The sequence below is a fragment of the Physcomitrium patens genome, chromosome 1, assembly GCF_059467195.1.
Source record: "Physcomitrium patens ecotype Gransden chromosome 1, ASM5946719v1, whole genome shotgun sequence".
NCBI lineage: Eukaryota > Viridiplantae > Streptophyta > Bryopsida > Funariales > Funariaceae > Physcomitrium > Physcomitrium patens.
The window spans coordinates 20173524-20188451 of NC_143410.1; the positions used below are offsets into that span (position 1 = coordinate 20173524).

The following is a 14928-nucleotide window of genomic DNA, read 5'->3' on the forward strand; positions in this document are numbered from 1 at the left end:
TGAAAATAATGTTTTTGAAGTGAAAAATATTCCTAAACCCAAATGTTGGTTTTAATTTGTAAAAATATATTCATGTAGTAAGTTAAGTGCACGAAAGTTAAGTGATGCAATTGAGTTGAGCCAGGACAATGTTTCCTACTCCAAAATCATCATTCTACATAAGAAATTTGATTGAACTCAAGCAACCACCACATGGCAAGAAACAAAAATATGCATTGCAAAGAAAGCCCTCACAAACTAGGAAAAACAATTCTTTCACAAAAATTAATTCCACCAGCTGCCTCTGCACAATTCTCACTTGTATATTTATTTATTTTCTTTTTTGACCAGTCATATATCATGGATGACACTTCTACACTCCTTCCTCATCTCAAATACCCTCCATGCCAAGCTCAATCTCAAAGCAGCAAAAATGAAGATCATAAAAAGGATCACAAGGGGATATAAATCCCAAAGCAATTTGGTGAAGTTGTCAAAGTCAATTTTAGGGTGTGGCTATGGATGCAAAGGAGTGTGGTCTTTGTTTATTTCTTTGCGTGCATTTGTTTGTTTCTCTTTTAAAATGCAAATAGAGTTTTCTTCTTTGCTGTTACTAAGAAATTGTATGTGTGAGTTAAGGAGAAGATGGGGGGTGGGGGAGCATTCATTTTGGCAAAGTGGGTTACATGTCTAGTGAGTGTTATGTGAACTTAGGGCTGGAGTGTTCCAACACAACAAGGTTTCTCCTTTGGTGTAAAAGAGGTCTTTAGGGGATCAAATTCGGCAAATCATCTTGTTATTAAGTTGTGTTCAAAAGACCAAATAGATGCACTTGTATCTCTCAAGACTAAAATGTTTGAACTTGGTTGAAGGCATTGGGAAGGTATTCATTAAGTAGGATTTTCTTGAAATCTAAGGCTTGCCCAATACAATTAAAGACAAAATTTTCACAAGAAAAATGCACACAAACTCCAAATTCTCTTGGCTATATTTATATATTTCTACTTTTTATTTCTAGTTTGTAGTTGTAATAATTTAAAGATATTTCATGTTAAATGTAAAACAATTAAAAAATACAATCCAAAACATAAAACAAGTACTAAAAAAAATAAGAATATTAAAACTAAATATTTTTAAAACTTTAGAATAAAATATTAAAACTATATATATATATATATATATATATATATATTGATTTAATGGAATGTAAGAAGTTATTTTTAGCAAGAATTCATAAACATATTTTAATAAATAATATCTTGTAAGGATTCTTTGCAGCTTACAAATAACACGTTTTTATAATTTTCAGAATACACATTAGAAATTATTTTGTTTAATGCAACTTTAATAAAATCCAAATTTTATCTTAGATTTTGATTTTCTTATAATATGTTACCTTACTTTTTCAATACTTATCTAAAAATCAAAACTTAAATATAAAAGTGTTATTCAAGTAATACTCTTATAAGTAGACATGAAGGATTAGTGATTTTCTAAACAATCACAAACTCTAAGTACATTGAAAAAAGTTATAAATTCCAAGTTGCATAAATTCATTTGCTATTTGAGGCCTTATATATATATATATATATATATAAAAAAAGTAGGGAAAAGATACTACTAGTATAACTTTGATGAAACTGTCTCGCATGAGTTGTGTCGAAGATCTCGATCCCTGCAGATGTCGGAAGGCGAGTATGAAACACGGGCAAAATGAGATGTGCCGACGTTGGTGTCGAAGTAGTTGATTCCGAAACTCAACTTTCAATTTTTCAGGAACCCTGTAGGAAATGCGTTGCGTGCAATTGCAGGTGGCTTTGAAGACACTCAAGACCAGATCAAAGACCACTAACGACTCCAGCTTTGAGGATTCAAATTGCAAGGATGTCATTTCATCTTGTTTCAATTCGATCAGTCCTGCGTATCATGACAAATTGCAGCTTTTAAATGCAAATGCAAATAAAAATAAACATTGGCATGAGTAAAGGTTTTTTCTCACACTAGCTGGGTCTCGTGTAGGTCTTCATGTCTCATAGTCATCTAACAGCAGCTGATCGGCAGCACTGTCAGCCGAGTGCCTATCAGATCTTGAGAGGATAAACGATTAGAATAACAGCAAAGAAAAGGGGTAGTTGAAGTGCAAAGCCCTGCCCATCAGGTCCCTTTCCAACAATTATATATTTTGTCATTAAGAATTAGCGTCATTGAGTCCATATCAGCTTTGCCGAGATACGTAATCCAGGTGAGACTTACCTCTCAACCTATGATCACTGAAGCGGATGAAGCTTTCTGCATGTGGAAGGGGGGTCTCTGGAGATCACCCAGAAAAAGAAAAACAGATAAGAAGGTACGAAAGAGAATTTTTGTTTCGAAGACACAATTTAACTCGACTTTATTATATTACCTTTGATTTGAAAGAAAAGCAAGGGAAGTGCATCAGTTAGAACAGCTTCAGAAGTCCTGAGCAGAATCAGAATAGAGCGTGGTTCAGATGCTCTGTGTGCGCATGCCATGATGAGATATGAGCCGACGCAGAAAAGGGGCGCGGTGAAAGATAAAACAACAGCAGACTCGCAGAAGAGAGACAGAGACAGAGAGAGACGGAGACAGAGACAAGAAGAAGCTCGGCATTAGAAAATGACAGAGTGAATGAACTCTCACTAGCGCAATATAGGAAGCAAAGCTGCTAACACCCCATCATCAGACTGTGACAAAATCCTCTCGCGCCACAGCCTGATGATGACTCCCCCTAAAGCCTTCTAAAGCCCACAACGGGTTTTTGTGTAAGGTATCGATCAAAGCCGAAAGCAGCAGCGGAGTTATTTAATTATTTCTTTATGTTTTTCAGTTGATTTTTCCCCCATTAGCACACTTGGGTTTATCCGCTGCCAAACGGCAGAGGCGCAGGACATGGCCCTTCCCCCCGTTGTACTACTGACTCACATGTTCCACCTTTCATGTGTCCATGCTGTAGCTGCTGGTGCAACCCCATACAGAGAGGCGATGGGGACCGCCACTGATCACCCTCAGTGAAGAAGTATGGGGCTCAGGAGGGACACAACTCCCGAGTCCCAACGCGTATTATATAAGTGCAATCGCGACAGTACTACTACTCTCTTACTACTCCCTCTTACTCTCTCTCTCTGTCTGTCTGTCTTACTTTTGCTTCCAGGAGGAGTGACCAGGGAGGGTAAATGCCATGACAGCAGGCGGCTCCATCAAGCAAAGTGTCCATTCTCACCACCACCACCACCGCCACCACGCAGGCAGGCAGGGCAGGCAATGCAGGTAATGCAGCAGCAGGAGCACACTCCCATGAGGGAGAGAGAGAGGATTCTTCCTCACCCAGTGATGGCTGAATCTAACTTATCCCCCCTTCTCCCTTCTCTTTCCTTTCCTGTCGGGCTGGGTGGGGATCCAGGGCATTCATTCAATACCCCACCACGAAGGAAGGGAATCGAGCTTGAGCTGGAGCAGCAGCAAAAATGGATGATGGTGCGCGATGGGATTCTCCTCCCTCCTCCTCCTTCCTCCTCCTCCTTCTCTTTCGTCTCATTCATTCATAGATCTCGTGGTTGCCGCGGCAATCGACGACGGTGATGTCTGCATGGCATGGCTCAGTGTTGCAGGTCGCCGCGGGGATCCTGAAATCGTGCGAGGCTGCGTCGATTCCCGCACATCGTCACTCTCTCTCTCACTCTCTCACACTCTGTCTGCCTGTCTAGATCTCTGCTGATCTCGCTGCTCATTTTCGCATATCTGTCCGTTGCGTTTCCTCCTCCTCCTCCTTCTCCTCCCCGGCGCTGTCTCTCTCTCTCTCACTCATGTTGCTTGGCTTGGCTTGGCTTTGCTCCATTTCTAGTCCCACTAAACATCATAGAAAGAAAGAACAACATTGCTGCTGCTGCCTGCTTGCTTTGCTTTGCTTTGCTTTGCACTTTGCTCCTCCCTCCTCTTTTATTTGCTTTCCTTTCTTTTTACCATTCATTGCCTACTACTATTTCTACTACTGAGAATAGGATAGGATAGTATAGCAGCAGCCTTCTCATCATCATCGCCATTCCCTCCATTCCATTCCTCCATAGCAGCCTTCTACTTCTACTTCTTCTGTGGCACTGGGAATGGTAACATCATCCCATGGGTATATTGAGCATGGCAGCAACATCATCTGTTGTTGTTGTTGTTGTTGTTGTTGCTGCTGCTGCTTTGGAGACAATACATTTCTTGTGAATTGCAATTGGTACTCTCTTTTCTCGTCTTCTTTTTTGTTTTTCTTCTTTTCTACAGACATTTTCTCTAAACAAAAGTTATATATTTTAGTTGATTATGTACTTTGGTTGATTCTTTGGATGATAATTTGTAAGGTTGGATTTATCCACATGCTCAAATTTTAAGATAGTTTTATAAGAGTGATTAATTTCTTCATTTTTTATACTCTTGTGTGAAATCTTTACCACCTTGTTTTTGAGCTGCAAAATTGCACGGTTTGATTTTGATGGTTTAAGCTATACATGCATTTTGTTACTAATACCATAAAAGGTTGAAAAAGATTGGATGCTAGAAAAAGAACAAAAATACAAATTTGAAATTTAGAGTTGTTTTTACAAGAAAAAATGTCTAATTTAGAAATATGTCTTTTACTCTAGAATTTTGAATATACCTTACAAAATTTGATTTGATTTAAAACTGAAGTTTGCTTCAATAATGCTTTCACTTTTAACCAAAATCAGAGACAGTATTATTATTGATTAAAAATCACTGTACTAGCAAATAAGAAATACCAAATCAATAATCAGTTGGCAACAAATACAATCTTGTGTGAAAAACAAATGTATCCATTTGGAAAATATAATTATAATATACAATGTTTTATTTTTACAAGACTGTAATTTAGAAAAAACCAAATATGACATGCAAGGTCTATTTAATATTTTTTATTACAAATACAAAAAAAAATGTATCCCCAAATTTTTGCCAAGAAACTACAGAAATGTCTTGCTCATTCTTAAATAATAAATTCGAAAAGGTAAGAGAAAAAGAACACATGTTAATATATGTATGACTTTAAAGTTTTCCAGAAATTCAAACTTTAAAGGAAATAACCTATAGTTGCTAAGAGGAGAAAATAGTTTTTTTAAATGATTATTTTGTGAGCATTAATTGTTTTAGGAATTGGTGGCTCATTGTTTGTTGAAATTACTTGATTTGAATTACAGGATGGTTTAATTCAAATAAATTATTTTCTTAATATCAGAGTAACAAGAAATGAAGCATTAATAATACAAACAAATATAACTTGCTATTGCTAATTCACTCAAATTAATTACTCAAGAGAATGTCAAGAGAATTTGTCGTAAGATATGTTGACTGTAAATAATAAAGTTCAAAACCTTTCATTTTATATGTACTTCAATAAATTTGAAAGTAATTCAAGCCCCAAACAGTCAAATTTATTACTCCACCATCAACATTTTGTAAATTCAATAATCATTTGAGCATATGCATATTAGTCAAAATTAAATACACTTATTTCAAGTATAAAAAGATTGATTTGGTTTTTCTTTTTTTGAAAATGAGACAAGATATGAATTCTTTTGAGTTGATATTCTACAGTGAAACACACTTACATACACACACACACACACACACATATGTTTATATATATATATATATATATATATATATATTAAGTTTTCTAAACCTACAAATTGTTTTTTTTTGTCATGTTTTTTTAACTTTTTTTTTTTTTTTTTTGGACCAGAAGAAGTTTTTAAAATTATGTGATAATTTAATGAAAATTTTAGTCGTAGTAGGGGTTTTAATATAAAATAAACTGGATGTGTACTAAAAAGGTTTGTTGAAGGTGCTCTGTTAAATTTTGTTGAGGTTTTCCTTAGAGCAGTTTTGTTCGTTTTGAGTTGTTACTTGGCATTTCCATCTTCTGTCAAAGCTCAATCTCTGGTTGGTTCTAGATAATCTAAACAACAATCGAACTTTAACAGTGCCAAAGAATATTTATTAAGACCCAGCTCCACTTCAATGAAAGAAAGTTGCCTACACTACACAGTTGACTGACTGATCATTATAAAATTATAAACTGGGTGGAATAAAAATAGTAACATCAATAACAAACACAGAAAAAGTAGTAGAAGTAGTAGTAGAAGCAGAAGAAAAGTAATAAAAGTGAATAGTAAGAAGTAATAATGAAGGGAAAGGGGGAAGTTCTCACATGCGGACTGAGTGAGTACGAGTGAGAGAGTGAGTGAGAAGGGGAAAGGGGGGGGGAACTGCAGCAGCAGGGCAGTTAAGAAATAGAGGGATTTCCTTAAAGCTGGACATCTCATCCATCCATCCATCAATACATTCATCCATCCATCCATCCCCACCCCTTTCCTTTCCCTTGACTTCGCCCTGCCCATCCCCTTGACTCCTCTGGACTTATGAGCCAGCATTCATTCATTTACTATACCCCCACCCCATGAATGAATGGATGGATGAATGAATACAATGCATATAATATGGATGAAATGTGTCGGTCGATTTCTCATCCCTCACAACAACACTTGGTCAGTTCACTTCTCAACACTTCCTCTTTCTTTTCTTTTCTTTTCGTTTCCCCTTTTTTTTCTTTTTTTATTCTTGTTTTTCCTCCCTGTGTTTTCTTTGAGGGCTTTGGTCATAGATAATCGTTTTCCCATGTTGTTAAGTTTGGGGAAAAGCTTGAAAAGCAAAGTGATAGGAAGAAGGTGTTGATTGGTAAATAGTCTAGCACTGTGCGGTCTAGTACTACTTGGATTTCGTCGAAATTATCTGTTTATTTTAATTGAGGAGGAGAGGGGAAGGGGAGGGAGGGTGTGTCAGGGCTCAACTCTGCAGACATCCACTTGCTTGCAGCATGCATTTTTATCATTTAGTTGGAAGTACAGCTTCCTATCATGGAATTTGCCATGCTCAGGGCCTGCTAAACCCTCTCTCTCTCTCCCCCCCCCCCCATTCAGTCAAGTATTTGTGGAAACATGCACATGGGTTATGTCAAATAAGCTCCATACCTGCAAACCAGAACCTGTCCCTCACAGATTTAGGGTTTTGGATTTGCTCATTCCCCTGCTCAAAGTCCCCTTTTTTTATATACTTTTTGTTGCACTGTGGTAGATGGAAAAAGTGAAGACAAGAAGTTAAAAAGGAGTCTCTTACAACTGCATGTACTCTTCCAGCCTCCATAACCATCCATCTTCACTCCCCCCTCCCCACAGTAACAAGCACATGAAAGCAAGGGGGTGTCATTGAACTCATCAAAGGGTTCTTATGGATGAATGGATTCTTCTACTGAAGGAGTTCTACTAATGTTGGTCACTTAAAAGAATCAGAAAAAGCTGACTATGCATCAAATTCAAAACCAAATGATGGCAAGCATGCAGCTGATTTTATTACACCACATATGCATGCAACCCCATAAACCCTAAATTGGCATCAAAGTGATACCAGTGAGTGACACTTTTTCTACTCCCTCATAAATAAACCAACACACAAAGACTCATAGCTTTTGTCATATCCTTTTAAATTCTGGGTGGGCTTTGTGGATAGGGGAGTGGAACTTGGAACTTGGAACTTGGAAGGGACTGCCAAGAGGCAGAGTAAGAAAAAGGAGAGCAAGTGAGAGAGAGAGAGAGAGAGAGAGAGTAATGAATGAATGAAAAAGAGGGGAAAGGAGTGGGGTGAAGTGGGGGATGATGGTGTCCTGGCGCAGCACTCCGTTCTGCTGCCAGGGGTAATGAAAAGAGTTGGCAAGGACAGTGGTACCAACGCTTCTGCCGAACATAATACAATACAATACACAAATAGTGGTCCTTGCTTCCTTCCTTTCCCTTGGTAATGTAATGAACAGAAGAGGCATGGATTATCTACTTACTTTCTTGGATGCAAACTGTACCCTTACCTCCCATTGCACCTCCATTAATCACTATTTACCCCCCCCACAGTAGTAGTAACCTCATTAACTACCCCACGTCAACCATCATAAAACACAACCAGGGGAAAATCCAAATAATAACATTTCTTCTAAACACGTACACACACACAAAAAAATGAATAAAAACACATAGTGCTAATAACGCGGATAGATTTTTAAAAACCAAAAAATAGCAAAAACAGAAAGTTTTATGGTGTGGTTGTGAGTGGGTGGGTGCTGTCAATGAAGAGAACTCTTTTCTATTTCTTGTTGTTCCCAGACTCCTGCGGAGCTCCGACGCGAGCCCAGCATTCGGGGAAGAGAAGGGGGCACTGGATTTGGGATCCTTTGAGGAGGAGGAGGGGGAGGAGGAGGTCCCGCACCGGAGCCCCCGAAACTGCAGACTTTTTTGTGTTAATAACTGCCCCTGGCGGTCTGGAGATTCCGATCTGCGAGACGGATGGATGCTGCCGAGATCTCGGTGCCCGCTTGGATCACTTGGGGGAGACCCAGTTGTCGAGCTTTGGCAGCTTTTCAGGTACAGAAGGGTGATTGGGAGAGTTCGGAAGCTGCCTTGGAGGGGTTTGGTAATCACCGATACGGAGGCAGGAAGGAGGGAGGAAGGAAGGGAGGGGCTGCTGAAATTCTCCAGTGGCAGGTTTGTCCGGTTAAACATTGGGTTGCAGATTGTGTGTGATGAGGCTTTCCTTTTTGTCTTTAGCTTTTTTCATTCGGGTAGGAGGACATTGAAGTGTAATGTTCTCGACGGTGACTGTATGCGTGAGCACCAAGTGTTAGGACATGATGGTGTGTGTAGTTACGAGAGATCTTGTTTGGCGATGCAGTTGTAAGAGGGATTCAACGACGGCAACTCGGTTTCTGTCAGCAGGTTTTGCGAGCGTCACCATCCTCTCCACGATACTTGATGGCCTTCACGGCATGGGTTGAGATATATATGTCATACAGTTGAGGTTTTTGGCAACGCACATGTAAACTCGGTACCTAGTAGTCATGTACCGAACATGCAGCTTCGAAGTTGACAACTACGCTTCATAAATTTTGCTCAAATAGGAAGAGAGGGCAATGTGTCGATGCTACGCACAGTCGGGCAGAAGACTGGTCAGCATCAAAATGAAAATGAAAATGAAACAAAGGAGGAAAATTTCTTACAACACCAACTGGTCACAACAGGAAAGGGACATGACCTATCAGGAACTCACACTAGTCCCAATTAAGATGCTCTCGCAGACTCGCATACCGTTCAACATAGCTGAACAGGGAGAAACAGCGTTATATCCCATCTTAGTGTTACACTTAGAAAAACGTGACATGCCTGAAAGATTTTCCTGAAATCCAAAAATATGCGGAAGAACATGGCAGCTACTGGAAAGCTGCTTCACGTCGTGACGAGACCAGCACGCCTTGACAAGGTCACACGTCAATGAATGAAGTGGCAACTTCGAAAGAACGAGCAACGGCGGGGATCCAGACACAAAGAGATAATGCATAGTTTGGAGAAAAACAGGCCTCAGATGTTACCCAGAGAACAAAATTTAATACTTCTTGCACGTATCGCAAAAACACATCGTAATCATACTCAACTCCCTTCTATAACAATCTTGAGAAATAGAAACTTCCAATGTACTCACTAACTAGTACAAGCCGCAACGGTGCCTAAAACTTTAGTTGTATAATCATGGTGTTGAACTCTACACTACAAAAACCCATCTGTAAAGCTAACCTACTCATGCCCCGAGGTTGGGGCAATTACACGCTGACACCAACTCGAAAACAGGCTACAAAATTTGGTGGAGCACATATCTTCAATGAGTATTTGTAAAATGGCTATGGGCTAATGTCCCATGTTATATGGTACCTCGCATCCTCAACTTGGGAGGACAAGCAGCAATTACCGTGGCTACGAATCACCAGGATCTGAAACTCTAAAGTGCTACGGGAACGAAAAACGAATCGAGGGTAAATTAGAAAAATAGAAGAAAAGAAAAGGGGGAAAAAAAAAAAGCACACACACACACTAGGCCTCCGCTGCTCATGAAAATTGTGGATTGACACATGGAATAGGCATGTCCGCTGCATTGCTGAACCAATCCAAGCTATCGGACTCCGCGGCACCAAACTCGAAGTCCCCAATGTCGTCGCCGAAGTCAAACCCAACTGCGAAGTCCAGGATGTCGGAAGCGTTACTGGCTGCATTCGCATCCTCACAATCAGGAAAGTCAAAGAAAAGGTCGTCGGACAAGAATACTTCGTCAAGTTCGCATCCGCTTTGCACCTCACAGACACCATTGTTATCCGTAATGCTTTCTGAAAGCTCGGAATCGGACTCTAACGAATTTTCCGACACGGCAGCGAAGGAATTCCGTGCTGCTTCCAGAACGTCTCTGGGCGAGGGTTGGCTCTGAGCTTCACTCTTCGAACTGCTGGACGGCATGCTTGTGGTTTGGCTCGTACAAAGTGACTCCTCGCTCCCACCCAAGCTATCCGACATACAGAACTCATTGTCCTCACTAAGATTGTCGAAGAACGTATCATCGTCCAAGAGATCCTCCTCTAAGCTCTGACATGCACCCAGCACTTCCGACGGCATATCTCCAAAAGAAAGACAACTCTCTTCCTTGCTGTTGGCAATTCTCCCCACTTGCAGGGCACGCAAAGGCTTGCAATTAGATGCAGCTTCGGCGACTACTTGGCCTCTCTTCGAACTGCTCTTCAACTTTGCTGCTGATTGAGCGTTCCTTTGCATCGCAACATGCGTCTCGGACACGGTCGGAACGCTTCCCGAGACATCAGATTGATCCGCTTGACTGAAGTTTGTGTGCGCTTGCGGCCCTCGGATCTCCCTGGCGGCTTTATCATACGCCCTAGCGGCTTGCTCGGCCGTGTCGTATGTCCCCAGCCATAACCGAACCCCTTTCGAAGGATCCCGGATCTCGGCAGCCCACTTCCCCCAGGGCCTCTGCCGCACTCCACGATATTTCTGCTGTTTGATATCTTTGGTCAGGGCCATGGCCGCTTTCGCAGGCTTAGTCGGCACAGGGGGTTTAGCAGTGGACATAGTCGCTGCGCTTCTCGACGCATGAAGCATTGAGACGCCGCTCTTGTTATTCATCAGCTTGGAAATAACAGCGCTTGGAGCGCCGGTCGTTTTACGCATCGTTTTTCCTGGCACTTTTGCCTTCTTCATTGTTTTCCATAGCGGTTTCTCATAAAAACTGCCTGCCTCGCCGTCTACGGAGCAGGCGGAGTTAAGAGAACATTGCATTGTCTGGGCGGTGAATACTTGATGGTAGCTGGGCACTTCACACTCCTCGGTTTCGTCGAACTCACTATCAGAAGAAGAAGAAGAAGACGAAGACTTAGCCATGGCCATCAACTCCGGTCCGGCCCTGAACATGTCAATCTCCTGAACTAAAACGCGTTGGGAGCTTCGCATCACAACGTGGCTCTGTCTGAAGCTCCCTTCCTCATCACTCGAGGAGTCCGTTGCGTCAGGGTCCGTACAAATTACTCTCACTCTCTTAGGCAACATTTGAGACTTTCGGCTTCTTTGAGAGCATCCCTCCTCCTGCTCCTCTTCCAACTCCTCATCAGAAGACACAAACTCCCGCTTCAGAGTCTTGCCACCACAACCTTCGCTCTCACCCATAACCCCCTGCAGCTTCGCCATCCCCACGTCTATATCACCCCGGCTTCGATCCTTCCGAAGCCCCACCATCTCGAACTCTCACAAAAAGTTACCAACACAAATCTCAAATCCCGCGGGCGCTTCTTCTAGCCGCACCGTCACTCGCAAATCCCCCCTTTCAACTCACTGCCAACAAGCAACAACCTTTTTACACCGAGAACCGCAACAACTGAAAACTGCTCCACAAAAACCTCCTCTCTCGCTCTTCCTCCTCACACCACTGCGCTGCATACAAGGCGCGCCGTGCATACAACATAAACCTCATCCCGAAATGGCTATGGCGAGTTATGACCCACGACTCAGTTTACGTGACCGCTGGGTCGTTTGGGTGGCAGCAGCCCAGGAATTCTGAGAGTGAGAAGGGGAGATAGAAGTAGGGAGAATAGACACACTGTATGGAAGGCATTGTAATATGTATGTATCAAGAGCGAGCGAGCGAGGGAGAGTACCTGTGTGGGTGCCGCCAGGCGGAGGAGAAGGGCCTCGGTCGTCAGTAGTGGAGGGTCCCCTAGGACGTTCCTTTTCTTGTCAACGACGTTTCCTTTCCTTTCATAGCCTCGCTCTTCCCTCGTCTTTCTTTTATTAGCCGTCTGGTTCCCTCTCTTCCCGGACTGCAAATATCATTCTGCCTTTAATTTTCCTATTTTACCGTCCAGAGCTTCACTGATACAAGAATTTTCCTCATAAGTTTCCCCCACAAGTTGACAATGGTCCCAGGGTCGATTTGCTCCCTGCGCGTTTCTTGCGATCCTCTTCCGAATCCCTCTGAGGTGAATCGTTACCACTGGTGCAAATCGTTGCTATCAATCGATTTGGGAGCGTTCCACCGGATAAGTCGGAAATCTGCTGTGTCCTGCTTGCACCGCTGATTTGACGCATGGTAATTCGACTTGTTGCGCAAGTAGCAACGCGTGGTTGGTAAACTGGGGCGGCTTCAAGCGACTCCGCTTGTGTCGGACTTGCTCGAAAACTTTTGGCAGAAACTCGCTTCAGCATTGGCAGATTTGGGATACTGTAACTTTTTTCTCTCCCCGCTATCAAATTACTTTTGACCGACATCAAGGAACTGGTGTAAAATCGCAATTGGCTCCACTTAAAAGCGAGGGACAATCGGGGTGAACTGTGAGCCATGTAAAAGGACACACTAATAGACTCGAGCTCTGATAATATTGAGAAAAAATCTTGGGTAAAACAGCAGTGCTCTCTTACGAATTTAGAAATATCACGTTATCTTGAGAATCGAACGTTCTTGTGAAAGAATATAAATCGGAGTATTGAAGAACTTAAAATTAAAAAATAGCGCAGTTTGAATTAGTGTCGTGTAGCGCACATCAGGGCCGTGGAGTCTGACTGTAAAGTTTTTGTAAGAAAAATTAGAAGTTTACGACCACGATGATCTCGGGAATCCCACAAAAGGCCAAAATTATCAGCAACCGTGACTTCCGAGAGGTTTGAGTGCTTTTCTTTTTTCCCTATTATTATTATTATTATTTTTTTTTGCACTACCCAAGTATTGTTGGGATTCCGGTGGTTACTGAAGGTGGCCGATGAACGTAATGCAGGGGCGGGGAGAGTCTCTTCAGAGCCTTGTGGCATATGCATTCCTATCACACCTCTTATTTCCTCCATGTATTCCAAGTATGGACCTGGGGTTGTATGGTATTATATGGAATATAATAGCGGCACATTGATTCGATGCTTCCATGTTTCATTGAAATGTCGACCCCTTCCAGTGTGACAGTGGTCGTGATCTCTCCTTCCCCGCGACCACGATAGCCACCACCGAGCTTATTCCCTGCGAGGACATGGAGAACCCAATATGACAACAACAACAATAGCCAGGGCATTACCGGTCTGTCTCGTGGTTTACTGTTTGCTGCAGGATGAGCAGGAATTGGATGTGGGAGGAAGCGACATGAGGAGGAAGTAGTTGTAGAAGCACCCAACAACAGTAACAGTATCTCGTAGTAATTCGGAAGTCGCCGGATTCTCCCCCGAGGCGGCGGCACTTGCACTTCGGGGATTCGTTCATTCCCCATTCCCATTCCCCGCTTGCTGACTGGCTGGATGATTGGCTCAACGTTGCGGGCACCGCGAGGTGCCGACATTGCGACGCCGCAGGGACGCGTCCTTGGCGGTCACTCAACCACCGCGCATGGCTGCTGCCCCTATTCCCAGACTTGGATGGCTTCCATCCCCTGTTGTGGGCACATAGAAAATCTGTATGTATGTATATATTTATTTAGTTATTGGTATTTTGCCCAATTCATATTCATGAACTAATATTTTATAGAATGGAGTTTGTTAAAGGTAGTAAACTAATAACCTTCCAGTTTGCATAATTCATAAAATGAGATGAAAATTTTAAAATTAAGTGAGGGATAAAAACCTAATTTGTTAACTTGATGACCATGAGCTCACATTAGTGTCAACTTGGAAGCAGAGGTGAGACTCTTTTTTTGTAGAAAAGGAGTCAAATGTAATTCAATGACACTCTTTGCATATTTGATGTTGTGCTTGAAGCAGCATTGACAAGCCTATTGGTCAACTTGGAGACTAGGATATGTTGCTCAGAGAATGTAAACTATAACAACAAATCTCATTTGAAGACCCATCTAGTTATTCATTTAAGGATGGCATCCCTTTGTTGCTTTGGCTTTCCAATTCTAGTCAAAAATCTCCTAGCAAGTCCTTTGTTATCCCATTTGGGTCTTGTCAATTGTTTGCTTATTAGCCGTTAACATGCCATTATTTCCTTACTTTAGCTGTTGATGCATGTACTTCATTGCAATTTGTTGTGATCTTCCACTACACCCATAGCGTCTGTAATTATTGATGAAGTTTGGACCAATTCAGTGTATGGTCTATATATGTGTATTTTGTTCTTGTTCATAAAACTGTGCTAATTCTTCCAAATTCTTTTAACATCTTAAGGATTTTAGGACCAAGAGTGAAGTGGGACAAGTTATTTTAGATTTTATTAAAACGAAAAGGTATTAAGAACAGTTCTACATGAAAATATCAATTTGATTTATTTCCAAAAAAAACTCTCTTATTAGTTATTATACATGGTGTTTTGATTTTAGAAGATGTTCACTTATTGTGCATGTCATTTTTTATATTAACTTTGATGTAAAATACCTCATAAAAAGTTACTCTACCAGTGCACATAAAATAAAGCAGTAACAATGTAACGTCTTAAATAGACTTAGAAATAAATTATATCTATCTATATGTACATACATACAAAAACATGGAAGGAAAATTTGTTTGTAAATTATTTGTGCAAGTTCAT

General features: G+C 41.4%; 1 protein-coding gene and 1 long non-coding RNA gene across 2 annotated transcripts; both read right to left on the reverse strand.

The window, feature by feature from the left end:
• Positions 1-1397: 1397 nt before the first annotated feature.
• Positions 1398-3448, reverse strand: LOC149989925 (uncharacterized). The gene is made up of 3 exons (XR_016504612.1): positions 2384-3448; positions 2233-2289; positions 1398-1896 (listed from the first exon to the last, which is right to left on the reverse strand). It is a non-coding gene; the product is annotated as an uncharacterized LOC149989925 (long non-coding RNA).
• Positions 3449-9462: 6014 nt separating this feature from the next.
• On the reverse strand, positions 9463-11663 carry LOC112288532 (uncharacterized). The gene has a single exon (XM_024532788.3). It carries the CDS (start codon positions 11661-11663, stop codon positions 9978-9980), a length of 1686 nt encoding a protein of 561 aa, XP_024388556.1. The 3' UTR covers positions 9463-9977.
• Positions 11664-14928: the final 3265 nt, after the last annotated feature.

What these genes read in the sequence shown, in the direction of transcription:
- LOC112288532 (XM_024532788.3), bottom strand. Translation starts at nt 11,663, where the DNA reads ATGGTGGGGCTTCGGAAGGATCGAAGCCGGGGTGATATAGACGTGGGG.